Source organism: Sarcophilus harrisii, chromosome 2, assembly GCF_902635505.1.
Source record: "Sarcophilus harrisii chromosome 2, mSarHar1.11, whole genome shotgun sequence".
In the NCBI taxonomy this organism is placed as follows: Eukaryota; Metazoa; Chordata; class Mammalia; order Dasyuromorphia; family Dasyuridae; genus Sarcophilus; species Sarcophilus harrisii.
The window spans coordinates 456,740,886-456,767,754 of record NC_045427.1 but is presented as its reverse complement, the minus strand read 5'-3'; the positions used below and the strand labels follow the sequence as shown (position 1 = coordinate 456,767,754).

Sequence of the window (26,869 nt, the reverse complement as noted above, 5' to 3'; positions counted from 1 at the left end):
CAATAGTAACAGAAGAAGATGCTCTCATCTCTCTGGAAGAGCACTCGACATCGGAAGGGGCGGAAAACATGCACAAACACAGATGATGCGCAGCTGTATGTAAATCATGACTCTCTGGGCCGGGGTCACCCACAGGCTACTGCACCTTCCTTCAGATAGGCTCAGAGGCGACCACTCTGGCATTGCCACAAGAGGTTATGCGGGGATCGCCTCGGAGAAGAATTCAGAGAAAAAGTGTTGCTCAGTCCTGAGACTGCCCGGAAACATCCGAGGGAGAGTCGAGCTCGACTTTCTCCCGGATTTGGGAAACGGGGGAGGAAGAAAGATGAGAGAAGATGGCAGTTACTAGCAGCGCGAACCTGAGATTGGGCTCCCACACCTCCCCAAAAGGAGGAGGAGCGAAGGAAATTAGTGCCCCCGAATCCCCGCCCCTACCTCCCGCAGACCCCGCCCAGCTCTTTCCTCAACATCCCTCCTTCGCCGCTTCCCCCAGCCGAACCCCGAAGCGCACACCCTCAGGAGGTCACCTGACTCGGTCCTCTGATCATGTGATCTCGTCTCCATCACCGCCATTTTGAAGCTCAAGTTGGGGAGGGGGGAGAAAGTAGTAGGGGGAAAGGAAAAAAAAATTTTTTTTATTTTGAAAATTTTTTTTTTTAAGAAAAAGAAAGAAGCGACGTGGAGGGACGGGAGTGTGTGTTTGGGGGAGAAGCTCTCGAGCGAACGGAACGCAGGGAGCCGCCGGGAAAGGGGCAACTGCCGCTGCCGAAGCCGCCGGGCCCGCAGGTATCACGACCCACTTTCCCACACTACCAGCCACTTGCTCCAGTCATTCCAGTCCTCTGCTTCTGGCGACCCAGGACCCCTGTCCCGCCCTGGCTCTTTCGCGCCCGCCTGGAGCTGCCCTGCATCCTCCCCTCCTCCAACGCTTCAGGCCTCCGGATGTGCCCCCGCCGCGCGCCCCGCGGGGTCCCGGGCCTCGCGCCGCCGCCTCCGGGACCGGGTTGCACGAGCCTGCGGCGCTGCGCCCCTTCCCCTCCCCCCGTCCGCGTGCTCCCTCCTGCGTGCCGCCTCCGCGTGCCGCCGCTCCTTCGCGTGTGGTCCCCCGTGTGCCGCCGCTCCTTCGCGTGTGGTCCCCCGTGTGCCGCCTCCCCCGCCCCCAGCCCGCGTGCAGCCGGGCGAGTGCGCCCCTCGCCGCTTCTCCTTTCCGGCTCCGCGGTGGAAGAGCGCGGGCTGCGGGGAGGCGCGGTGGATGCTCCGCCCCGCATCCCAGCAGCTGCGGAAAACTCGGGAGCCTCGGCCCTAAAGGGCAACTAACGGTAATCACCTCGGCTCCTTGGGGCCGAAAGGGCTGGGGCGGCCGGAGATCGCCTTTGGCGGGGGTTGCCTCTTCCGTGGTGGAAATCCTCTCCACTAAAGCGGGTCTGCACCCTCTGGAGTTGTCACCGCCTGAGCTGGGAAAGGTTTAAGGGGCTTGCCCGCTTGTCTCCCAGCCAGTATGTGCTCCGAGGCAGAAGTCGGACCTATATTCCCTGACTCCAGGGCAGCCTCTCCTGCCGCGCCAGTTTTCCTATCATCCCATATCACAGGTGGGGGAAACTGAGGCCTAGAGAGGTAAAGGCAATTACTCGGGTGGATGCCGCTAGAAAGCAGTGTTTTGAAGTAAGGCACGTGCCCTTTACAGTATTTTTTATCACGGATCCCTTGGGTAGTCTGCTGAAGCCTGTGGAGGGTGACAAAGTAATAGTTTTAAAAAAAACATTTTAGCAAGTTCAGAGATATCAGGTGAAGGACCCTAACCAAGGCCGCCTTTCCCTGTGGCTACAGCGTGGCCGCTCTGAGGTTATCATTGAGTTATTCATCATTTGAACCTCACAGTTAAACTGTAGAAGGGCTCCCCTCGTTTTTACTGATGGTAGAATGGAAGCCCCAAAACATCCAGGAACTAGGCCAAGGAGACATCGTCGTGTCTCCTACCGAGAAATCCACTGTTCTGCCAGCCTTAAAGAGAGATTTACCTCTTCCTTATTGTTTCATTTAACTTTGTGACTTCCTGAGCTCCATTCTTCTCATCTTTTTACAACCCCAGCTCTGCTATTCAGCTGCTAACTCACTCTTGAATTGCCTGTCTCCGTTTAATAACTTTATTAAATTACTGTGGTGAACAAAGTTTGATTTCTTACTAATGACTCTGTGTTTGCTGTTTGAAAAACTATGACTAAACTCACAGGGGTTTGCTTCTCCAAGTTGTATAGCTTTATTGAGAACTGGAGCTAGAAGGCGCCTAAGAGATGAACTAGCCCAACTAACTCCTGATACAGGGAGAAATGCCCAGATCCTTGTACTGCCCTTACTGGAATGAGTTTCCCTTTCAAGTCTCTAGGCCTATCCAGTCACTTTACTTTGCTTTGGGGCCCTTCTCAGCCCTGGGGCCAGTGTGAGTTAATGAAAGTTGGGGAGGTCTGGGTGGCTCCTAGATTGGATTCTCTGTTTCACCCTAAGGGACTTTGGTTTTAGTCTAAATTTTGCAGGCTATCAAGCTATTGTTTTATCCACTAGTTATGTCTCTATCCTAACTTATCTTTGGTATTCAACTATCTCTTTTTACACAATGCTCCTAGTGATTTAGAACAAGATCAATCTAGAAGACTTTACTTCCCCAGTTCACTTGAAGGTTAATGTTAACCTTCAAAGAGCTCAGAAATTTTACTTTCCCTTCTGTGCATTGTTTACTGAAAAGGAGGGAGTAGTTGCTAACTAGGTAAAATATTCAAATGTTCTATTCTAATTTTTTTTTTCTCTCTGGTTACTATTAAAGAGAAGGTTTTTCGTTTTTTCTTCTTTTTTTTTTTTAAATATAAAGGGCCAGAACAGAAGCAATAGCATTGAAGAACAAAATATCTCTATTTAACAGATATTTAATAAAAAATAACTTGTCACATTTCCCTGTTTGTCACTTATAGGTTAAAAAAAAAAGTTGTGAGATTCATGGCATCATCTTTGGGTTTAGATGGATTTTTTTTTCTTTTGAAATTCACAGAAAAATTTGTGAGTTACTTTTTTATAAATCTTTTAGAGAATATGTTCAGCCAGTCAGATTTAAAAAAAAAAAAACCAGCAGGTAACATTTTGGGAACACAAATAGCAGTAAAATAAGGTAAAGAGTGTGTATTCAATTCTACATGTAGATAAGAGGTTTATAGAAGCTTAGAGGGTTATGGTTTTTTGTTTTGTTTTTTTATTGATTCACTCTTTAAAAAACTTGGCCTATTTATGTTATTACTAAGATATAAGTTTATATCACATAATTTGATTTTTTGTTCTATGTAAATATTTCCCTGAACTCTGAATAGTTTGGAGCTAAATTCTCTTTCTCTCTCTCAGAAGATTCATATTTGGAACTTTATTAGTTTTAACATTTATTTGATTTGAAAGATACAGATCTTTTACTCTTTTTCAGTTAAAGAATTTGTATTACTATGTGAATTTAAATTTGGTCATTTTAAATGTTTATTATTCTGACACCAGGAGATAACATTCATGGTGGTCTTACTGTGAGAGGTCTTTATTGGTTAGTTAAGTTAGAACTGGACCTTGATTACAGAAGTCTTAAGAAAATACTGATTCTGGGATCTCCCTAAAAAATTCTATGTTGTGTAATAACCAACCCATCAACCATATATGGGCTTCACTTTTGACATTATTAACTATCAAATATTTATTCAGCAACTACAGTGTGCTAGGCCCTGTACTAGGCCCTAGAGATAAGAGATAAAATGAAATTTTCTCCACGTCCAAGATGCTTATATCCCATTAAGGGAGATAACAACAAGTTCAAGGTAAAAATTGTTGAGGGGGTGGGAAGGATACCAGCAGTTCTGGGATCAAAAGTGGCTTCATGGGAAGATGTTACTTATGAAGTTTTGAAGAAGTCAGAGGCATTCATTTTATTATATTAAATTGTATCTTCATGCATCTACATGGAAAATTATACCCTTTATCTAACCGTCCAATAACACATAAATGATTCGCCTTTATTTTTTAGTGGTTGCCATTATGCAATTCTGTAAAGAAACTAATTAAATGCTAATATAAACTGGATAGTAAATTATAAGGAAATTAAGACAATTGGCATAGATTAGTTCTCTCTATTTTGGTAAGGAAAATTGTATAGTATACATGGTTACTTTGAGATTCACATTTTTAGCAACTTCATATGTTCTAATTAAAAATTTTGTTTATATCCTCATAGACATTTGTTCAATATATATTTTAGTACCTACTATAAACAAAGCATTCATGTTAAGAACTGTTAGATACTTTGTTTCTTGCTACATCATAGATTTAAGTCCCTTCTCACTCTGACCCCGACCTTCATTTATACCTTTGTCTATCGTACCTCCCATATAACTACCTTATATACTCCAACTAAACTGGAAACTTTACTGTTCTCCAAACACATTATATTTAATTATCACCTTTGTAGGATTACCCACATGGCATCATTATTGTTCAGCACCTTTACTCTATATATTCAAATCTAGTCTTTTTGTAACTTAAATCTTAATTCCTCTCAGAAGATATCAGCTCAATCCAAAGTAATATCCTTCTTTAGGACTCCAATATTTGTGAACTGCCTTTGTGACTTCTTTTATTATTGGGCATAAACTAATTATTAGCTTTTTGAAGGGCAAAGACTGTGTTGTATACTGCTCTATATCCCTTGCAAAATCTAATACAATGTTACACAAATTAAGTACTTGAGAAATATTGGCTCATTAAGTTGACTTTTTGCATTCCTTTTTTATCAAATTCTACTCATTCTTCAAAGGTCAGCTTATCCCCTACCTTCTCTAGGAATCTTTTGTCTTCAGCCAGAAGTAATCTTATCTTCCTTTGAAATTATTTGACATTTACAATCTATGTAATTTTTCTGATTTATCATATGTTGTCTTGTATATAGGAAGGTCTTCATGTATAAATGTACAATTTCTTGCCATAACTCAGAATTGAACGTCTGTCCTTATTCTATTCCCTTATCTTTCAGATGTATTATTGTCTTTCCCTGGACTTGTAAAGATCTACAGCTTCAGTTCTGAGATATACCCACATTAGTCAAGTGAAGTAACACAACTTGGAAAATTCAAAAAAGCAGATTTTAAGGTACTATCACTCCTTTTTTCTTTTCTCCTTTTTCTCCTCACCCCTTTTTATATAAACTCCTGGTCCGGCACATTTTCATTAAAAAATATTCTTATTTATGTGTTTGTATTTAACAAACTGGAGTACTAACAGACACATTCAAAGTAGCCTTACAAAATACAGACTCCAAAATCAGTTAGGCAAAACAGCCTATTAGAGTGTTTATCATAAACAGTAGATATCGGTTTCCACTAAGGTAGTTTACTGATTGTTAAAGAAAGTAATCCAGTCTTGTGCTTTTTCCCCCAGTGACTTTTGTTTTAATAGAAATTTACTTTTTAAAAACTGTGTTAATCCAAACTGGTTATTCTGGTGTTTCTTGTTATCCTTTGCATTTTCATGCCTATTTTCATTGCTGTCATTCCTATATCTAAATCTTATATAGCCTTAAAGTTGATATTCACAGCTAAAAGCAACTGCTGTAAAATTCCATAAACTCCTAATTCTCATTTCTACTTAAGATACAGAAGATTTAAAAACCAGTCATTTTGTCATATTTTTCTGTATTAATTTTTTCTTGACATAAGATGAATTTCTTCATCTTTGCCCTTTTGCTTCCTTAATAATACACAAAGGAACATTCATCAGGAACAATTTGCATTGCTTTTTACTCCCTTCTGTTATATCATCAAATAGAGGGAGAATAAGATGAGTCACCTTTGTAACCTTGTGGGTGGGTAGTATGTTTTCAGCCAATTCTTACTTGTTTGTCTAAAATGTATAGGGATATAACTTTTCATGGTAATTTATCCTCTCAAATATCTACTGTATTATCATTTTAATCCATTAGAATCTCAAGAGACTTCTGAATGTCTTGTTTAAAGAGCTTTCAAAGTTCCAAGATGTTAAACTTATTATCTAATCAATTTTTTGATTTGTAACTGGATTCATGGAAATCAAGGTAAGACATGAGCAAGGCTAAATGAGTAATATGATTTATGCCCTTAAGGAGACTTAAATTATAATGGGAAATAAGTTATCAAACTCAGTTCATCAGACATTAAGGTGTAAGCTATTATACTAGACACTGAGGATATATAGATAAACAGACTCTGCAGGAACTTAATAGTCTTCTAAACATATGTATAGAGTACTATAATATGAAGTAGGATATAATAGATATATGAGAAAAGTTTGAGTAAAGTGCTACAAAAATTCTGGTATATGACAGCAGTCATGTAGAAAGTTTTAGCTCTCTACCAATATATAGAACTATCTGAACTTGAATGGTGTGGGCAGAGGGAAATCATGTTTCATCTTTTGGGGAAGGGAGAGTGTTTTTGTTTTCCATTCCTGGCTTTGGTATAACCATTCTTTGATATTTAATATTCATGAATTAAAAAAAAAAACTATAACATATCTGGATAGAATGAAGAATGACTTGGTAATTGGTGAGGAGGGGGGAAACCTGCACATAAAATTGAAATTCATATTAACACTTTAATTTCAGTTGTGTAAGTTGAGATATTTGAAGGGGAAATACTTTGAGGAAATTTTTTCTAGTCTGTTTTTAATAACCAAGTATGTAAGAATTTTTGCATTGGTGAAGTGATGACTTTGTCCAAAGTAAAGTATAGGTTAGAGACCACAGTTAATTCCTACTTAGGCCCACATACATATTTTAGATTTTTAGGATGAGTAGGATATGGTGCTTTTTCCTCCCTCACCTTCTCTATCAGAGAAAGCAAAATCCATGCATATTCACACAAACCCATTCAACAATTCATCACTCAACTGTTAGACCTCTGAAACAAACCACAGCAGTGTTTGTGGTTTATCCTTGGGTTATTTCAAAGGAAGTAAAAGAAGGAACTAGACCCATTGGTTTTCATTAGTTTCATTTGTATAGTAAAAATATAGTAGTTCATAATACAATATATTACTGCGCTTATGTAATTCCAGAAAGAATTTTAGATAAGGAAACAAAAATTTGTGCTAGAGATTTCTCTATTTTTCTTCTTAATAAAATCAGTGACATTACTACTAAGTAATTTGAGAACTATTTGTTGTCAATCCTCTACTGGCTATTTGTAGTGCCATTTCAAAGCGCTCTCAAATGTACTAATAGCATATGGATTCCACATGCTTATCTTTATGGCAGGGTTTTATTTTTTTGAGACAGAAAAGGTCAGGTCTTCTTTGAGAACTAGGAAAATGGGACAAAATATGAGTGAAAATTTAGCTGGGATCGTAGCCCATTGAGGAGTAAAGGGATTAAGACAGCAAGAAACCTATGTAGTCACATTATTGGGAAGGGAAATGTGGAGAAGTTAAAGCTAATTTAGGATAAAGGCTTATTTTTGAGAGGACCTATAAAATTTAGAACTATATAAAGTAGGTAGGGTAGCAGCCAGATTCATGGTGTGATATTTAAAATGTGAGCAATATAAAATCCAAATACGTTTTAACCATATTGGTCTCTTGTTTTTGTTAAATATTTTAATAACAGAAATTTAAAACACAACTAATTTTTTTTGTAATTTGAAGTTTTATTCTGTTGCACATTATTACCTCTTAGATATCATGGAAGATACCAGCAGTGTTGCAGTATTGGTACCTGGTATTGGTGAACAAGAAGCTGTATTGATTTCTGAAACTGTCATCAGTCCATCATTGGAAATAGGTGATGAACAGAGAAAATATAAAACAGATCCACTTATTGATGTTATCCAGAAATTGAGCAAGATTGTAGAAAGTGAAAAGTCACAGAGATGCCTTTTAATTGGGAAAAAACGCTCTCATCCAAATGCTTCAGTGCTCTCTCTTGAAACACAAGACCTTTGTGAGATTCCAGCCAAAACAATTGAGCTACCTGCTACTGGCAGCAAAAAGAGTGAGAAGTTGCAAGGAGATTATTATATCACTGATTATTTTCAAGAGAATAATAGAAAGACTATGTGTTACCAATGCAGTCTTTGTAAGTTCCTATCTTCTTCTTTGTCTGTGTTAAAAGAGCATATCAAACAGCATGGTCAGCAAAATGAAGTGATATTAATGTGCTCTGAGTGCCATTTTGTATCTAAGAGCCAAGAAGAACTTGAAGCTCACATTTTAAATTACCATGGAAGTGATGCCAAGACTCCTGTTGAATCCAAAGTTCAGCAGTGCACTGGCCTCTCCAACCCCTCGCATCAGGGTACAATAGAAGGGAATCTCAAAACAGTTGAGGATCTCACAATGAACTTGGACAATAATGACATGCAAACAATCCGAGCGTCTTCTGTTGCAGAAATAGGAAGGAGAAAATGGTATACATGTGAACAATATGGTATGTACCGATGCTTGATTTGTAGTTATACTTGTGGTCAGCAGAGAATGTTGAAAACACATGCTTGGAAGCATGCAGGGGAAGTAGATTGTTCCTATCCAATTTTTGAAGAGGAAAATGAAACTCTTGGCTTATCAGACTCCTCAGCTACCACAGCTCAAGGGGTTGAAACAGTAGTTCTTGCTTTAGAGGATGAAGAGCTGGGTATTCACAGTGCGCAGTCTGTTCAGGTGCAAATCTGTAGTTCAGAGCAGCTGTCATGCAGATCTGTTGAACAAAATAGAGAAGTGAGTGAAAGCCTAAGACAGTCTGCTACCCTTGACCCAAATGGAGAAGAAATATTGGAGGTGATATCTGATACAGAGGACAGTCTGATGGCTGATAGCCTACTTTCATCAGCACAGAAAATCATTAACTGCAGCCCAAATAAAAAAGGTCATGTTAATGTAATAGTGGAACGTTTGCCTAGTGCTGAAGAGACAGTATTACAAAAACCTTTTCTGATGAATACTGACATGGAAGAGGAAAAAAACCTGATTTCCACAAAAACCCAGATTGTACGTGAAGAAACAGACGAAGCTTATCATACTGATAAAAGCACTGTTGAAATTGAAGAGGTGATCATAGGATGGAGCAATCCTGAGAAGAAAGACAATGAGATAATTTCGAATAAAGTTTTGGCTGCTGATGAGAATGCCCCTCCAGGCCGGAGAAGGACAAATTCAGAGTCCTTAAGGCTGCACTCTTTAGCAGCAGAAGCTCTGGTCACAATGCCTATAAGGGCTGCAGAATTAACACGAGCCAGTCTTGGCCACTATGGGGATGTAAACCTTTTAGATCCTGATACTGGGCAGAGACAAGTTGAAAATACTATAGCAGCATATTCTAAATTGATGTCTCCACTTAATTCTTCAGAAGTGTTGACTAGCTTTAACCAAAGTGATTCTGCATTGGTAGAAATAACTGAGGACAAACAGGAATTGTCAGAAGTTCCCGTTAAAATGGGTATCAGTATGTCTCTGCTCACTGTAATTGAAAAATTGAGGGAAAGGACAGACCAGAATGCTTCAGATGATGACATTTTGAAAGAATTGCAGGACAATGCACAGTGTCAGCCTACTGGTGATACAAGCTTGCCTGGAAGCAGCTTAGTAGAATTTATCCCTAATGCTGATCGACCATACCGTTGCCGGTTATGTCACTATACTAGTGGTAACAAAGGTTACATTAAACAGCACTTGCGAGTTCACCGGCAGCGACAGCCTTACCAGTGTCCTATTTGTGAGCACATAGCTGACAACAGCAAGGATCTAGAGAGCCACATGATCAATCACTGTAAAACCAGGATGTACCAATGCAAACAATGTGAAGAATCTTTTCATTATAAGGTAAACATTTTTCCTTGTGAAATCACTTCATGAAATCAGAAAGGTAGAAATAGGAAAGACCTTGGAGTTCATATAGTCCATCCCTTTAATTTTACAGATAGAAAAAGAAAATGAACTTGAACAGATTAAACCCTTGTTCAAAGATACATCGCTTTTTAATGGCAAGACTGAGACTAGAATCTAGAATGTCTGATTGCTGGTCCAGTCTTCTCAGAAACTATTTTCTTGAGCTTCTACATATTACTTGTATTTTGATAAGAGGCAAAACTTTCTGCAGTGTCCAAGTGCATGTTATAAAGCAAGACTGACAAACAATAGCTTGGTGATCAACTAATAATGGATTCTTGGGAACCTTAACAGCCATTCACAAGGCTAGGAACTAGTAATTAATTAAATATTACTACAAATACTCCAGCAGAACATGAGCAGAATACATAAACTCTCTGTTCTCTAGTTTTCCTAACCCTAAAATTGGAGTTTTTCAAAATCACTAGTTTAATTAAGCAAACATTTGTGGAATGCCTACTGTCTATATAAGATACTTCACCTGATATAGGATTGTTAAAAACACTTGTAATTTCTCCTATTAGGCTAATCTCTTTTTAAGAAGAGGATTTGGGGTGGGGAGGGAAATATATTTAAAAATTCATTGCGTTGTCAAGTGGTATTGAAGTAGAATTATTGTCAGTTTACCAATGAGTTTGAACTAATTTTCCTAAAGGAGCAAATTTTGTTTGCTCTGTCAAGTTAGATCTCAGAGATGTAATGGTTATTTCTCAGTCTCTTCCTTGAGTTTAACTTACTAACCATCATGGAGTCAGGGAAGGGTGTGGATTAGAGAGCTTCTAAAGAGTTAGTTTGGAGCCTGGGACCTAGGTTTGAATTTCAAGTGTGATATCTCTATGACCTGGGATAAGGAATTGTTTGGAACCAATTGCAAACACTATTTGATCATTCTTAAAAACTCAATATATCTTTCAAAGAGGCACTTGCAATATAGACTTTCCCAGACCCTCAAGGTGAGAAGGCATTTATTTAAATGATGACATTTAAATTGAAAGCTGGAATAAGGGTAAAATGTAATAAAATAAAATATCGGTTTTCCTCAAGAAGCTTTTGAAGAAGTTAAAACCTCTAGACAGGAACTCATTTAAATAAGTAAATTTATTCTTCTTAAAATATATCTGCACTTCATTTCTTTTGTTTATTTAGTTTAGTCATGTGAGTTTTGTTCCACATTTTATGGGGCAGTAAAATAAGAAATTCAAATTGATACCTTTTCTTTAAAAAATTGAAGGGGGAAAAAACCTATCTACTTAAATCTTTCTTGAATGTCTCCTGAGGACATGAAAGCCTGTGCCAGCAGAGTATAGAGTACAGTCCACCCAGCAGGGAAGGAAGAATTCAAAGGGGCTGCTGACAGACTGCATGTCTGTCAGCCTAGGACCAGCCAAGGTCCTAGAATCATCACCAGAAGGTTGGCTCTTGGGATGAATATTTCAGCCAGGGCAGCTTATTGAAAATATAGAAAGGCTGTGATCTGCCTTGATAGAGGAAGTTACTCTTACTAGGGATCTCTAAAAATACCAAAGGGAAAAAGTTTTAAGTAGAATCTCAAGTTTCTAGCTGATTTTCATTGTTATAGCATTATGCTGATTTAGAAAGTGGCAATATGGAAACTGTAGGGGTTTCTTCATTGTGAAAAATTTACCAGTAATTTTATATCTGATAATATATGTATATATGTGTGTGTTTATAATTCACTGTACACATGCACAAAAAAATAATGGTAGTGTTTTTTAAGGCAAATAGGATTAAGTGATTTGCTCAAGGTCATTTTGAGGCTTAATTTGAACTCAGATCTTCCTGAATTCAGGGTCAGTGCTCTATCACTGTACCAACTAGCTGCCCCTATAATGTTCTTTAAAAAGAAATCAAAAAAAGAAAATAGTGCACTTTTTTAGTGGTTTCTTCAGTTATATTTCCCCAAATCTCATTGCTTGTGATTGTATTTTTTAAGATTCTTTGGTTGAAACAGTTCAAATGCTTTGTTTTTCAATATGTATTTGAGTGTGTGTGTGTGATTTTTTTTTTTTTTTTTTTTTGAATAACATACTTCCCTCAACTTTCCAGAGCCAGCTGAGGAACCATGAAAGAGAGCGACATAATGTTCCAGATAATTTGTCAAAAGTAAATCCAAATGAATCAATAGTTTCAAATGAGGCAACTGAAGGAAAATGTGTTCGGGAAGGTACTGTTTAACTCCCTCTTTCTCCCCATGTGTTATACACCAAGTTAAATCTTTTGCCGATGAGTAAAGAAAAATGACCCATTAGAGAGGTTTCACCAAAGGAAAACCTTCAGCCTCGGGCCATTGATCATGAGGAAGTCCAAATAGATTCTTACATGTAGGTAGTTATAGAAGTGCTAGAATAGTTAGTGCATTGTCATTGAGAGTACTTATTCTCAATTTAGATCCTGTGTATAAAAGTCATACAAAATGCCTCTTTGCTATAAGACACTTTCCTTATGCATTACAGTCAGCATTGTAAATTCAGAAATAGGAAGCCTAAAGTTTTTTCTGTACCTTTTTTTTTTTTTTCAGCATGATGCCAAGTGTCCCTGTTGAGAAGATTATATTGCAGATGGTGGTCCCACACCTCAAACTATAAACCCTAGTATAACTGCCAGGTTTCATATGTTTTGTTTGTAAAAGATCAAGTTAGAAATTTCTAGCTGTATTGTAATAGTTACTAATGGGCTGTGTTTTTGCTAATATCCTATGTTAGAAGTAAAAAACCTAATTAGAATTCCATAAAAAAGCAGGCACTATACCCAAGAACATTAGAATAAACTCTAATAAGCAGGGCTGCTTCTCAGATCATTTTAATTGATATACTCTAAATGTCTCTAGCAGAATGGTAGATAGGGTTTATGTGAGATAAAACATATTAGGGCAAACTCCTCTTTTTTTAGCTTCCTAAGAATTGAAGTTAAAAAACACTACTTCCAAGTAAAATGTGCTACAATAATGTTCCATTAAATTATACCCTAGAATGCATAATAGTTGTTTCAAAAACATTTTAGACTCAAATTGTGACACTAGTGTAGCACCAAAATCCTCTTGTCAAACAGATGTCATCCCTATAAAACCAAACCAAAACAAAAGAGTTTATGATAGAGCATCTGTTTCTGCGATAAATGTCTGAGATAAAACAGTTCTGTTTCTTGTTTATGAAATAGCCTTAAATGCCTCATCTTACTTTAATTCATCATGTTTGTACATCCCCTTTCAAACAAACATTATACCATTGGGTGTGATTGGGCTCTAAATGACTAATGAAAGAATAAAGTAGGCTACTACACTACAGTACCGCCTGTTATCAAAACTAAACTTAGGATGTTATAGTTTCCAAAAAAAATATTGAAAAGATAAAACACAAATGCAAACTCAATGTCTAATTAAGTGTTTCTAACCTATTTTGTTATTTTTGAAAACTACCATATCCCATTTCTCTTTTCAAGTTGAACGTGCTTTTGTGTTTTGTTTTGTTTAATATTAATTTTGTATTTCACAGCACTCAACCATTTTCCTGTTCAGCTAATTTAATTTGTTTTTTTCACAAAATTGTTTTGTAGTGAATCAGTTGATTAACATTCTCATATATGTGTGTATACATTACACATATAGTGTGAGTATACACATATATAAATACATTTATGCATTTTTAATAATAAAATTTTTTGTGAATTTCATTTTCATGAAATTTGAGGAGATAATATGTACATTTCTCTGTACATGAATTTGCTGCCTGATATGACAAAATAAATATAATTGGTGCTATTCTGCTCAAAACAGAGAGAGTTGTAGATAGAAAATGTTGCCTGTACATATGTGCTGAAGTAATCCTGTAGTAGCCACATAAGTAAAAGGAAACAAAGGGTTTTTTGGTTGCTTTTCTTTTCTTTTCTTTTTGATGAATGTAGCTTCTCCTTTGTTCAAAGAACAAATATTGGACAGAAATAACTTGGTATACTACTGCTGGGCAAGCACTTATTAACGTTTTAGGCAGTCTTATGACTCTTTTAAGTTGCTGAGAAGCTATCAGCTTATGTTGGCAGAGGGAGTTTACTCATGTGGCAGTTTGCCAATATTAATAAAATTTAAAGTCCAGCCCCTGTCCTTATAATCTGGATATTACCCAACCAACACAATGTGCATCATACCTTCATTCTAAAAGTACAAGACTTTGTGGCAGAAGAACAAGAAAATGACAGAATTTCCCTCAGTTATTTTCATTGGAAACAATTATTTGAAAAGGCGTGGGATTTCTTATTATTTGCTATGGTAACTTTTTTCCTTATGGGGTGTCATTTTATTGTCATAGCTCTGTAATATTCCTTACAGGAAGATCATCAGTCACATTTTTTTCCCCTTTACTGTGTTTGGAACAATGCTGTTCTCAACCACATCCAAATTTTTAACCTACCAATTAAGAGCATATGTAAATAGACTATAATTATGATTAGTGCGTATATTAATGTTATGTGATTTTATCGGGACATTCTGCTGAGATTGGTAGTAATTATTAGTAAAAGAAAATTTCAGATTTTGAAGACTTAATTTTAACTTGTAGTTGTTCCTTTGAAATTTCAGCGTGGGCTTTCTTTTGTATTATTTTATTTTTATAAATCATGCAGTATTCTTTTCTCTAAATCTTTTTTTCCACTAAATGTTATACAATAGTATACCCTTCTCTGCTTTGCCTTAACACTGTGCTTTAGTACTCAGATTGGTCCTGGAATTGAAACACTCAGTCTTCTCTGTACAGTCTGTTCTCTGTGTTGGAGTTTGCCAAAAGAATGCCAATAGTGTTGGGAAAACGACACTTTATCCTGTGTAGGGAACTAAAATGAGACCGAGTTAATCAACTGGGTTCAAACCTTTTTTTTTTCTTTTTTTTTGGGGGGGGAGAGATAAAGACCTTTGGCCATTGGCAAAACCTGATTTTAAATAGTCAGGCACTCAGCTATCTGGCAAGTAAATGAACTTTACTAATGACAAATTTTTCTTGATTTTTATCCATGTTATCCATTAGAATACCAAACTCAAATTTATTTTGCAATTTATGAAGTTTCTTTATATCCATTAATAAATATATAGAATAAAATCTTATATTAAATTAGGAAAATATATTCTGTACAAAGGAAATCCACGGGTTTTACACCCCTATACATAATTTCACAAAGAAGAAAACTTTTCACACAGGATTTGTCAAAATCCTTTGAAGCCACCCTTCATGATGCTATAAGACTTGAATTTTAGCTTGCCTGAAGCAAACTTGCTTCAAGCTCGCTCTTTGAGTTTCTTAACAGTAGTGTTTCACTGTAAAACTAAGGTGTCCCATGGTCCTTATGACAGCTTGAATTACACACACAGGCATAGAAAGTTTTGTGTAACTGTTGAAGTTGGGAAAGTTATTTTTCAGCTTTTGTTCACTGATTATTTGAGAACAAGATTGGCATAGGTAACCTGACTTTGGAATTTGTTTGAATATTCATTCTGAAATTGAATCTAACAAAGAGTATAGAGTTAAACATTAATACTGGAAAATAAGAATAATTATAGGCTCATTCAATAAATAGTTATTAAACATTATGTCCCAGGCACTGTACTGAGTGTCATATATATATATACAGAAAACCAAAAACCTGGTCCCTGCCTTCAAAGGATTCACAGTCTATTGTAAGTAACTATGTAAGTTAGTAATTTTGGACAGATATATATATATATAGGGCAAATGGGAGATAATTTCAAACAGAACATAATAACGATGGGGAAGATCAGGAACAAGATCATGCAGAAGGCTAGATTTGAGCTAAGCCTTAAAGGAAACCTGGGAAATGAGAGGTTATTGAACAATCAGTGCAAAGATAGGGAGATGAGATGGATGATGTGTTTAAGGAATTTCAAGCAGGCCAATATAGCTAACTTAGGGAAAACAGATGAGAGTGTAAAGTGTAAGAAGCCTGGAAAGGGCAGAAAAGGAACCTAAGTTGTAAAGAATTTTAAATGTGGAATCACTATTGAATGAGAGTTGAGGTGAGTGATGTCAGACTTGCACATTTGGAAAATCATTTTGGCAGCTTTAGTGGACAGTGAAGTAGAGTGAGAAGAGACTTGAAGCAGAAGGACCAATTGGGAAGTACTTCAGTTCTCAGGCTTGAGATAATGAGAGAGGCAGAAGTGTTAGTGAACAGAAGCCAGCATGTGTGAGATAGGTAATGAAGGGAAAAACTAAAGATTTTAACAGCACGTGAGGAGTCGAGGATGACATCAAAATTTCAGATTTGAACGACTTGGAAGGATAGTAGTACCCATGTATGACACTAACATGTAAATTGTGAAGAAAGCATTTGAGGGGAAAAGATAACTACTTCCATTTGGGGCATATTGAGTTTGAAGTGCTTATGGGATACCCAATTCAAGATATTCAAAAGGCAATTGTTGATAGAAGTCTGGAGCTCCAGAGAAATTAGGCTGTAATCTGGGAATCGTGTGGAGATGGTAATTGAACTTATATGAGCTTATGAGATCACCAAGCAAAATAGTATAGAGGAGAAGAGTAGAAAAATACATTTTTACTATCATAGTAGAAATCAAATGTTGTAATTTGGTTTTTTTTCCCCCTAAAAATTTAATGCTTATAAATGTCTGAAATACTCTATCTAGGTAATAGATCTTCAATCCAGAGGCTATATAAATGTGATGTGTGTGATTATACAAGTACAACCTATGTTGGTGTCCGGAATCACAGGCGAATCCATAGCTCTGATAAGCCATACAGGTAAGTGAGTGATCCTAGATTTTCAGCGCATGTGATAATATTTTATATAATGCCAGTAAAAAAAGAATCAATTGTAAAATTAAGCAGAAATGCACAAGCATATATTCACTGCATTGCGGACTTCTATATTTCCATCTTTAACCCATGACTTTTTTTGAACCTTTTTATTAATGATCTGAAATCCATTTGAGAAAGTTATTTATAATAAAAGAAGCTTCCAGAGATTTTTAGTAGGCTGTCTTGGGGAATGTAAACTTTAAATATGTGTCTTAAAACAATACATTTTGTGTGATTTAATTTTAATTCATCTCATTTCATATATATAGTAATTGTGTAAAATTTAATCAGTTTTCATTTGATTTAATTTCATTAACTTATTCTGATTCAATCACCCAAATTTTAGTCAAAATAGAAATTATGCCTAAGTCAGAAAACTTTTGGCCTTTCTGTAAAAGAATTGACTGTAGATGTGATTAAAGCAAGTCATTTTTTGATAAGCAAGGTTATCAAATTTGTAATATCACAACTAAAGGGTACTTTATTGGTCACAGACACTGCTTTTAGCATGAATTTCTAAAAGCTGAAGCTTCAGAAATCAAAATTCGTTGCTTTATAAAGCCTTAAAATTTAGTGTTTTAAAAATTATTATTTACTTTTTATAGTAAAGATGCTGGAATTTTATAGGGAAGGATTTAAAGGCACTCCAGTTTATCCAGATGTGATAGAGCCATAATAACAAGAGTAATAGTGGTTTCATCAAAAAAGTGTATATTTCAGTACAAGATTGTCTATTGTATTTATTTCTCTAATTCTGTTGCTTTGTTGTTTTTGAGAGGGGATTTGAAAATTCTTATTATCTATTCTCAAGTGTAATATTTGTGTCACTTTCCAAGAATATAATAAATCCTATGAATGTGGAGCAATTACTTCTAAGAATAAATAATCCTAAAAATGTGTAATATATTGTAATGTGCTCAGTTGCCTTTATTGTTTTTTCATTTAAATATTTTGTTTTTAAATTTGTTTGATTTGCCTGAAGCAAATTTAATTTTAGTTACTTTGCAATTGAATAATCATTATGAGAATTGTAGGTGGTTTTGTTGTTTTTTGCTGAGGCAATTGGGGTTAAGTGACTTGCCTAGGGTCACAGAGCTAGTAAATTGTAGGTATTTTTAAGGTGTTTTTCTGGTCCCAGAATCTCCTTTGAATATCTTAGTTCATTTCAAAAAGTAGTAGTGTCTCTACTTGTAGAACGTAAACTCTCTGAGAGCAAAAATTGTTTTGTCTTTATGAACCAATTCTTAGCACCATTCACATAGTAAGAGAGTAATAAACGGCTAATTAACTGATTCTTGAGAAAGAGGGCTTATCATCTATATAGTCCTGAATTTTTCATGTGCCTCTTAAGAATAGAAAAGGGTTTTTATATTATATCACAATGAAGAAAGCATGAATTCACACATTAAAGAACAAAAGCTGCAAATTAGGTTCCTGCCTTTAAAAGAGATTCTTTTTATTAATTTACTAGCCTCATCCATAATATTCCCATTTGTGGTTTCTTCAGTTTTTCTTCCTATGAAGTACTTTGAGCAATTTTTCATCTATTGAAATTATATCCTTTTCAATACATGAATCTAAATCAACTAGTTCTTCTGCCCCACACCACCCTCCAAAAAAGTTTAATTTCTGGATTTCAGGTTAGAATCATTATCCATAACCTTCAGTGTTTGGAAGATTTGTTTTTTAGTGGAAAAAAAGTATAATTCCTGAGAGAACATAAAATATCAACTATTTAACATGAGAGCAGTGTCATTCTTTGAATTTTGGAATCCATTCCTTTATTTAAAATAAGCAGTGTTGGAACTTTTTTTTTTTAATGTTTGGTAGGTTGTACACAATTTTTCATTTTCATGAGCAAATACAAGTACAAAGAATGAAAAAAATCCCTATTCACAGTGACTTTACAGAAAAACTGAGATTACTAAGGCCTGTTGTTAGTAAATGTGAAAATGGGAAATAACCTGACAGATAGACTTGAATTTGGACTGTTCTAGCAGTTCCCATTGTCTTTCTTTCATTCTTTCCATATAGAGTTAGGTTTCCTTTCAATGGACACTTTTACTAAAGTAATTTGCCCCAGTGGCTAAAAGAGGGAATAGCGAACTTTTCACTTTAAAAGAAAGTAGCTGCACATTATTACTTTTTGTCTAAAAAATTAAAATTGGTAAATTATTAACTTTATCAATTTGTATCTATGCTTAGACTCTAGGAGCCTTTGTATCTTAAGGCTTAGTGTGCTTTCAAAATTACCTATTTCTCTAAATGGTATGATGAGGACTTTTATAGAACAGTATCGTTTGTTTACTTATTAATGCCAGTAATATTTATCTTTGTTTCTACTACCCTTAAAGGAATTAAGGAACTTCTGTGCATTAAAGAATGTTTATTGAAAAAACTAGCCCTATCCACACAGATAAGTCATTTCTCAGTGAGGAGGGTGAGTGTAATGTGGGGACATTAAAGAAAAGACTTTATCTTCACAAGTTGTTTATAAGAGTGTAATAGATGCTAGGTCAACTTCTATCCCCCTGTTATCACCCTTTGAATTTCTTAGAATCAGAATATCCCAAAGAACAAACTAATTTAAAAGGTGAATTTTAGCTTTAGCATACTTTAAATTGTTAATTGATCTCATTAGAGTAATATAAAAAATTAAGTGAAAATTAAGGACTTGGAACACATAATTTATTGATCTTGCAAATAATCACTTTGGATGAAATTTATCTATTCCACCTAAAACCTAATCCGCCTCCCTCCCTCCCCCCCATAAGCTCCTTGGAGGTAGGGATTGTCTTTCCTTTTCCTTAAATTTGTTTCCCAAGTACTTCATTTGGCCCAAAGGAAGTAGGTTATTCATGTGATATATCTATATCTGAACCCTGGTTTTGTACTGACATCTTAGTGTGGTACAGAGTGGTGAGGTCTGTGGACTGTCAATATAACTCCTGTAAAAGAAAGTATCCAATAGTGACAAGGTTGTTGTGGAACCCTCTGTAATGGGGACAGTATAGTCTGTAGCGAATATTGAATCCTAGTATCATTTGAGGACTTATTGTGTGAAGGCCATCGTAGTTCTGAATATTAGAAGAAATATAAGAATAAAAAAATTATGCTGCCTTCCCTCAAAGAATTTATAGTTGACTGGGTAATAAACAAATTCAAATTTAATTTGAGAGTTCAGGAGCTAGAGAAATAAGGAAATTAAGATATCTAGCCATAAAGATTAAACTTAGTATCTCATTTTACTTTTTTAAATAAGACTGATGACTAAATTTAAACATAAAATTTTAAAAGATTGACTTTTAAGATTTCTATTGGTTTTAATTTTTTTCTACTGTATACTATTTACATCTTATAAGGAATTATATATATGTATATATACATATATACACACAGTGCAGAAACTTCCATTTTATGTCTAGTATTCTGACTTCCCAAGCAAAGTAGACATAAATTATAGTTGTAATTTTAAAATATAATGATACTATGAGTGTGATAGTGTCTCAATAGATTTGTCAATAAGGAAGGTAATTCCTTGTGAATCCAAAGGCTCATAAAGTGAGAGCTGGTAAGAGGTCTTATGTGATTGTCTTTTCCCTCTCCTTATTTTACACCAAAAGAAATAGGCTTTCAGAAGTATTAAGTAACAGAGTCAAGATTTGAATTCAGGTTCTCTGAGTAGAAATCCATTCCTCCTTCCATTGCTAACAGTCTGCTTTAAGATAAATGAATATTGGGAGAAACTATTCATTATGAGTGATGAATTATTTTAAACTAGCAACTTAAACTTTTCCTTTGAAAAATATATTGTAGTTTCTAAAAAGTCTTATTTATTAATATTTTCCTCAAACTGAGAAGTATTCCTTTTCTTAATAAGACTAAAACAATACAAAATTAATTGGTTGGCTAGCTTCTCCAGTTTAAAAGGCTATAGTGGGTACATTCTTGGATATATGTGGCATTTTCTCCACACCCGGCTCTATCTTCTAACTTATTTCCCAAAAGAGTGATTTGTCCTTTTTAGGAAGGACTCCATGCTCCAGATGAATAACTCATTGGCTGTATGGTGGTATATGTATATATGTGTACGTACACATACACAGATTTTTGTTATTCTCTATAAGAAAAGTTTTATTAATTAATGGACATTATTGGATTTACTTAAGAAAAAAACATTCCTTAAATATATTTGGTTATGTATTAATTTTATACCTTTTTTAACTGTAACATTGAAAAAGAGGAGCTTTCTTAGCTTGTAATTCTTCTAAGAACATAACTCACAGTCACAGAATGTTAAAGGTTGGAAGAAACTGTAGGGTTAGATTGTAAATAGTCCCAACTTCCTCAGTTTATTTAGAAGAGATGTGATTAACCTAAGGTCATATTGAGAATTATTAAGAGAAGTAAAGCCAGGGAATCCAAGTTTTTCAGTGTGGATATTTTTACCACATTGCCATATAACCAATCCATGATGCCAAAACCTTAGGCCTGTAGGTCTCCTAATTCTACTATGATGATAAACTATCCAGCTTTCATAGGAAAATGTCTACATGGAATGGAAATTCTCAGGCAGGAACAAAAGACTGTCAATATCTGGTAATTCATCCTTTATTTTTATTATGGTTTCCTGCTGCTGATTAACCAGTTGGTTTCTAAGGGCATGCAGACTCATTCTCCTCTATCCTGCTTTCTGTGTGCTCTAACATAGAAATTAATCTGGAATAGGCATTTAATTAGTAACAGTTGGCTGAATGAATGAGTGGATAAATAATTTAAATTTAAATTCTGAACTTCAAGTAAAAGAGTCTGAAAGAACACCTTCACTTTATAATTACCAAATAGTTTTTAGTGGCAAAAAGGCATTTTACAATGCACCTTTTATTTAAACTGGGCAAAATATACTACTGTAATTCTACCATAATACAATGAATTGTGTTTCATACCACAATACTGGCCTGCAGATTTATTGACTAGGATGTCTGTCTGAATAATACTGTATCTAAAAATGAAATTGTCTGCAACTAACTAACAAAAGATGATCATAGGTTCATGAGCCAAAGATAAGTTTGAGTGACCAAGAATTCAGAATAATAGTTTTATGCATTTTACTTTCTTTTTAAAGCTTATGACAAGTAGTTGACATAGAAATAAATAATTTTTAAGAAAACAACTATGGGATAATATTTCTTAGATACTAGAAACTAATAGCCTTAGATACTAAGGCTATAGATCACTTAAAGTTTCCTAAAGTAAGTATCTGTTACTGAATGTTAGAACCATGCCATCTTATATACTAGAAACTAATAGCCTTAGATACTAAGGCTATAGATCACTTAAAGTTTCCTAAAGTAAGTATCTATTACTGAATGTTAGAACCATGCCATCTTATATTTTAGCATGCTATTGTAAATACTGAAAAGAAAACAACTTCTGCCCCTGCCTCATTTTCTTGTTTTGCATACATTTTTTGTCAGTTTTTATTGTTACTTAGGGATGAGTACCAATTAGTAAACAGATTTTTTTGTATTAAATATTGAATAGAATGTATTATTAAAGTAGCTTTCTCAAATATGTATTGGTAAATTCAAGGTTTATTGACTTGTGCAACACTAACAAGAGAATAGATGAATTTTTTAAAAAAGCTTTAGGACAGCAATTCTTAAGACCACTGGGTATCACCAAGATTATTTCAGGGAGTCCACAAGTTTAAAATCATTTCCATAATACTAAGATGTTACTTATTTAAATACCCCTTCTCCCTCCACCCATACATATTTATTTGTATAAGGCTGCATTTTCTTCACATACTTCAACAAAAACACATTGAAGCAGATTGATGCAGAAGCAGATAAAAAAATCCTGTTTTCTTCAGTTAAGCCATACATGAAAGAGATTTTCATGAATATGAAAACAATATCACCCTTCTCACTAAAGTTGTTTTAATAGTTATTTTTAATTTTAAAAAATATTCATGTTAATGTGTAATTAATTTGTTTTTTTTAAATTCATGTTTTAAATTTTTATCAGTTTTACTTTGTAACATAGCATATGTTGGTAGCCATAACCTCATAAATAAAAATTCTTTGAAATCCTCCCTAATTTTTAAGAGTATAAAGTGGTCCTGAGATCAAAACATTTGGGGACTGCTAGTTTAGAGTATTAAGATTGTTAAATTTTATAAAATAAAATTTTTCCAAATTTCTACAGGCCTTGTTTCTGATAGTTGTTTTTGGCTATTTTAAATCTAATTGAAATCCTTTCTAAGGAGCATTTTTTTCCTTTGTTTGGGGCAGAAGAATGTTTCATCTTATTAGTGACTCAATCAAGATTCTGAATAGGTAGCTTTTTAGAACTGTTAAATATAGTTCTTTTTAGCTAAAATAGTAGGAAATTACCACTTTAAATAATTTAAGAAACACTCAAGTTCTGTATTATTTCTTTAAATTGCACTGAAAACACTGATTTTTTTTTTTCTTCAACCGGTTTTAGATGTTCTTTGTGTGGATATGTATGTAGCCATCCTCCTTCTTTGAAATCCCATATGTGGAAACATGCAAGTGACCAAAATTATAACTATGAACAAGTAAATAAGGCTATCAATGATGCCATTTCACAAAGTGGCAGGTATGTGATCCTAATCACTCTATATACCCTTCTCTCCTCCCCTCATTTTATCTCATGTTTGAATCACAAGATTCACTCCCAGCCAGTTATTTTAAATTTAAAATTTTATGTATTTCTTGCTTTTGTTTTTTAGGGTTCAAGGACAATCCCCTGGAAAGATTTTATCAGACAGCACTGATGAGAAAACTAATTCTGTTGTGGGGATTTCAGAAAATTTGGCATCATATTCAGAAACAGTTAATCAGTCTCCCAGTGAAGTTATAGGGCCCAATGAGAATAAAAAACTTAGCCCCACAAAGAATAATACCTCACAGAATTCAGAAAAGAATCCCAAACAGGCTCCTCCCAATATGGAATACTGTGTTTTGCTCTTCTGTTGTTGCATTTGTGGTTTTGAATCTACTAGCAAGGAAAATCTCTTAGATCATATGAAAGAGCATGAGGGTGAAATTATAAACATCATTCTAAATAAGGACCACAGCTCAACTCTAAGCACAAATTAGTTGGAATAATTTTCTTGGCAGCAGCTCAATCTTTGTTATTATCAATTGAGGTACTGGATAAAGAGGAAATTCCTTGAGTGATATTCTTGTAAATGGAAAGTGTGATTTTGGTAAACTAAATCCCTATTGCAATAAGAGAAGAACTCTAAACGGGGAATACTTAATGAGGAATAAATAGTCTCAGTTAGGGGGAGCAAATGAGAAAACAAAGTTGATATTGATCCTGTGTTCCTCTATCTTGTGCCAAGTGTTTGCATTTCCAAATACCTATTGTAGACACGAACAAAGGAATTGATAGAAAGTGTTTTCAGGAATGATTGTAGTGAAAATATCTCATTTGTTTTTTGGCAAAGGTTATCTATCCTTTCCACTGATGGCATAATAACTCTTGGGGTAGAGAGGAATTTTACCTAAGAAAAACTAGATCTGTTCTCAGTGTTACTAAAAAGAAAGGCAAGATCAGAAGGGAAGCAAAGATCAAGTGGGACAGTAGAGTGTTTTCAGAGTCTTAATTGTCTTTGGAGTTAATATTTGGAATCCCATACCTGAACTGAAAGGAAATAATCATCCATTCAGGATTGACATAAATAGTATTTGATCCTATGTTTATGTGAACACAAAACATAGCAACCTCTATATTCAAATTTAGTTTGCAAGTAGACATTTTTAAAGTATTATAATTTATGTGTATGGGGTCATCTTTAAGGAGGGATAAAAGAGAAATAACAGGTAATCACCCTCTAAAAATCAGAAATTCAGTTTCATGGAAATAATTACAAAAGTGCAGTATTCATGTTACCACTAAAAGGCTCAGTGATATTCAGAGCATTGTAATTGTATAAATAGGAAGACCATTCAACCCCACCTCCCAAGTAAAAGCAGGCATGCTACCAGATAGAAATTTATTAAAACTTTAAATATGAAGAATTTCATTTGTTGATTGCTAAACCATTTTTATGACAGCTGTCATCGTCTAAGTAAAAAAAGTATGTGATAGTTTTTTCCTTGACATATGGTTTCTCTTTAAATCATTTAAGAAGATAAAGAGGGAGAAATTTGATGGCACTTAAAATGAGGGTTTCTGTTATTTTTTTTTAATTTGCGAAGTTTATGAATGTCATAGTTTTATATTTACCTGCAAAAGTGGGGTAATAAGCATAAGTGCTGTATCCTGAAAAATCCAAATCACCTATAGAAGTTTAAATAAACAGGGTTTAATAGTCTTCAAGAATATGTTTTACCTAAGAAAAATATATAAGTTTAATGTTCTCTGAGGGAGAGATATGAAGAGCTTTTTTTAAAAAAGGCAATTGCCTTCAAATCTGCTATCACATAGGTTTAATTCTCCCTTCTAGTTTTTCACAAATTACAAGTTTGGTGTAAGAAACTTTATTATAATGTATTTCAAAGAGTGATAGCAAGAAGGATGTTTCTTTTGTATTTATTATCACGTATTTATGCATAATTTCTGTTACAGAAGTAAGCTGTAACTACAGATCTGAAAGGCTGGTGTACGCCCAGTGCACCATGTTCATGGTGCTATTTCTGCATTTATTTTCTAATACCTTCCTGATCAAAGACTGTGATGCTGGGCAACTTAGAATTTGTTGGGGGTGTTATGTATACATTTCTTATTTGAGGTAGCAAATAAGCTTCAAAGTCTACAAAATGGAATTAAATTTTTAAGGTGTCCTTATGGAATACTTTGAGTTACAGCACTGTCTGATGTGTGTTTTTTACATTATAATTTGACAATGACTTAGGTTACACATGCATAAGTTTTTTTAAATAAAATTAAGATTTTTACAGCAATGTCATAGTTCATTAATTAAAATTGCCTTTTACCCTTTTATTGATTTTTAAGTCCATTTGAGATTTTTTTTAATTGCAAAACATTTGTATGTAATATATCACTGAATCCAATGTGTATGGAGTAACAAGAATTTTACATTTTCTTAGTGTCATCTTTTCAGAATCAAAATGCAACCTAATTAATTTTGAATTAGAGACAAATATTTTAAATGATACCATTGTCATCACAATGGTCAGCATTGATATTGTGGGCCAGACATTTTTATTTCCTGTCATTTAATTTAGAGGATATAGTTTTAAGGTTTTTTTTTTTTTAAGTGTAGAAGGACAACTTTAAGGAATTCCCACCTTAAATATGCAACATAGAAATTCATTTTCATAGTTCCCATTTTAATATAATTATTTTGGAGGGGAAAATCCCTGTAGGGGAAAAAATGTATATTTTTTAAAATTTGTCTTTTTTAGGGCCCTCAAACCAGTTCTATTAATTGTTCCTTACATTTTCAACATGAGATCATGAATTTTTAAATTGTCACAAGTAATGGAAAATGGCCACAAAAATAATCATTAAACTTATATGAAGACTCATAGTTTGATTCCATGGCATTTTACTTTCCATTATTCTGTGACATATCTGAGGTTAACTGTCAACCCAAGTAATTGAATGCTTTTTAAAAAAACAAAAAAGCATTCTAGATATTCAAACATCAAGGCTAATTTCAGTAGCATTATACATCAAAATAACAAGTGGGAACCCCTTTTATTACAAAGAAATTAGTGATTTCAGTAATACAAAATCATCATACAAAACTATGTTGAATAACTCTACACAATTAAGATTTCCAGAAATCCTGAAAGCAATTTTTGAAAGAAGTTTCTTGAGTGAGAGGTGATAATCCTATAAACAACAATGTTGTTATTTCTCTGATAGTCCAGAATCCCTTTTGTGTTTTGTGTTATGGCACATTAACAACCAGAAAATTATTTTACTGTACTATACTTGAACCTTACATTTTCAGTTCTCTGGCCAGCCAGTTTAATTTAGTGATACTCACTAACCTTTGTTCTAAATACTTTAATTCTGTTTGAGATAGAAGAAAAATCTTTCCAAAATCACTTGAATTGTCTGTACTAGTGAAGCAAAAAAGGTGGGTCCCTATGTTT

General features: G+C 34.7%; 1 protein-coding gene across 4 annotated transcripts; it reads left to right on the top strand.

Annotated features, from left to right (window-relative positions):
• On the top strand, positions 1 to 26,424 carry ZNF507 (zinc finger protein 507). 4 transcript variants are annotated; one of them, XM_031954389.1, is made up of 8 exons: positions 512 to 786; positions 5,048 to 5,163; positions 5,993 to 6,103; positions 7,721 to 9,858; positions 11,992 to 12,109; positions 16,592 to 16,706; positions 23,256 to 23,390; positions 23,524 to 26,424. In XM_031954389.1, exons 4-8 carry the CDS (start codon positions 7,726 to 7,728, stop codon positions 23,891 to 23,893), a joined length of 2,871 nt encoding a protein of 956 aa, XP_031810249.1. In that variant the 5' UTR covers positions 512 to 786; positions 5,048 to 5,163; positions 5,993 to 6,103; positions 7,721 to 7,725; the 3' UTR covers positions 23,894 to 26,424. The 4 variants fall into 4 exon arrangements, with proteins under 4 accessions (XP_031810250.1, XP_031810249.1, XP_003757242.1 ...); XM_031954390.1 differs by lacking the exons at positions 512 to 786; positions 5,993 to 6,103 and adding an exon at positions 1 to 95; XM_003757194.4 differs by lacking the exon at positions 5,993 to 6,103 and having other exon boundaries at positions 513 to 786.
• The last annotated feature ends 445 nt before the right edge of the window (positions 26,425 to 26,869 follow it).

What these genes read in the sequence shown, in the direction of transcription:
- ZNF507 (XM_031954390.1), top strand. Translation starts at nt 7,726, where the DNA reads ATGGAAGATACCAGCAGTGTTGCAGTATTGGTACCTGGTATTGGTGAA. An exon ending in AGGAAAATGTGTTCGGGAAG is followed by an intron (nt 12,110 to 16,591) that starts GTACTGTTTAAC and finishes TACTCTATCTAG; the next exon opens with GTAATAGATCTTCAATCCAG. An exon ending in AGCTCTGATAAGCCATACAG is followed by an intron (nt 16,707 to 23,255) that starts GTAAGTGAGTGA and finishes AACCGGTTTTAG; the next exon opens with ATGTTCTTTGTGTGGATATG.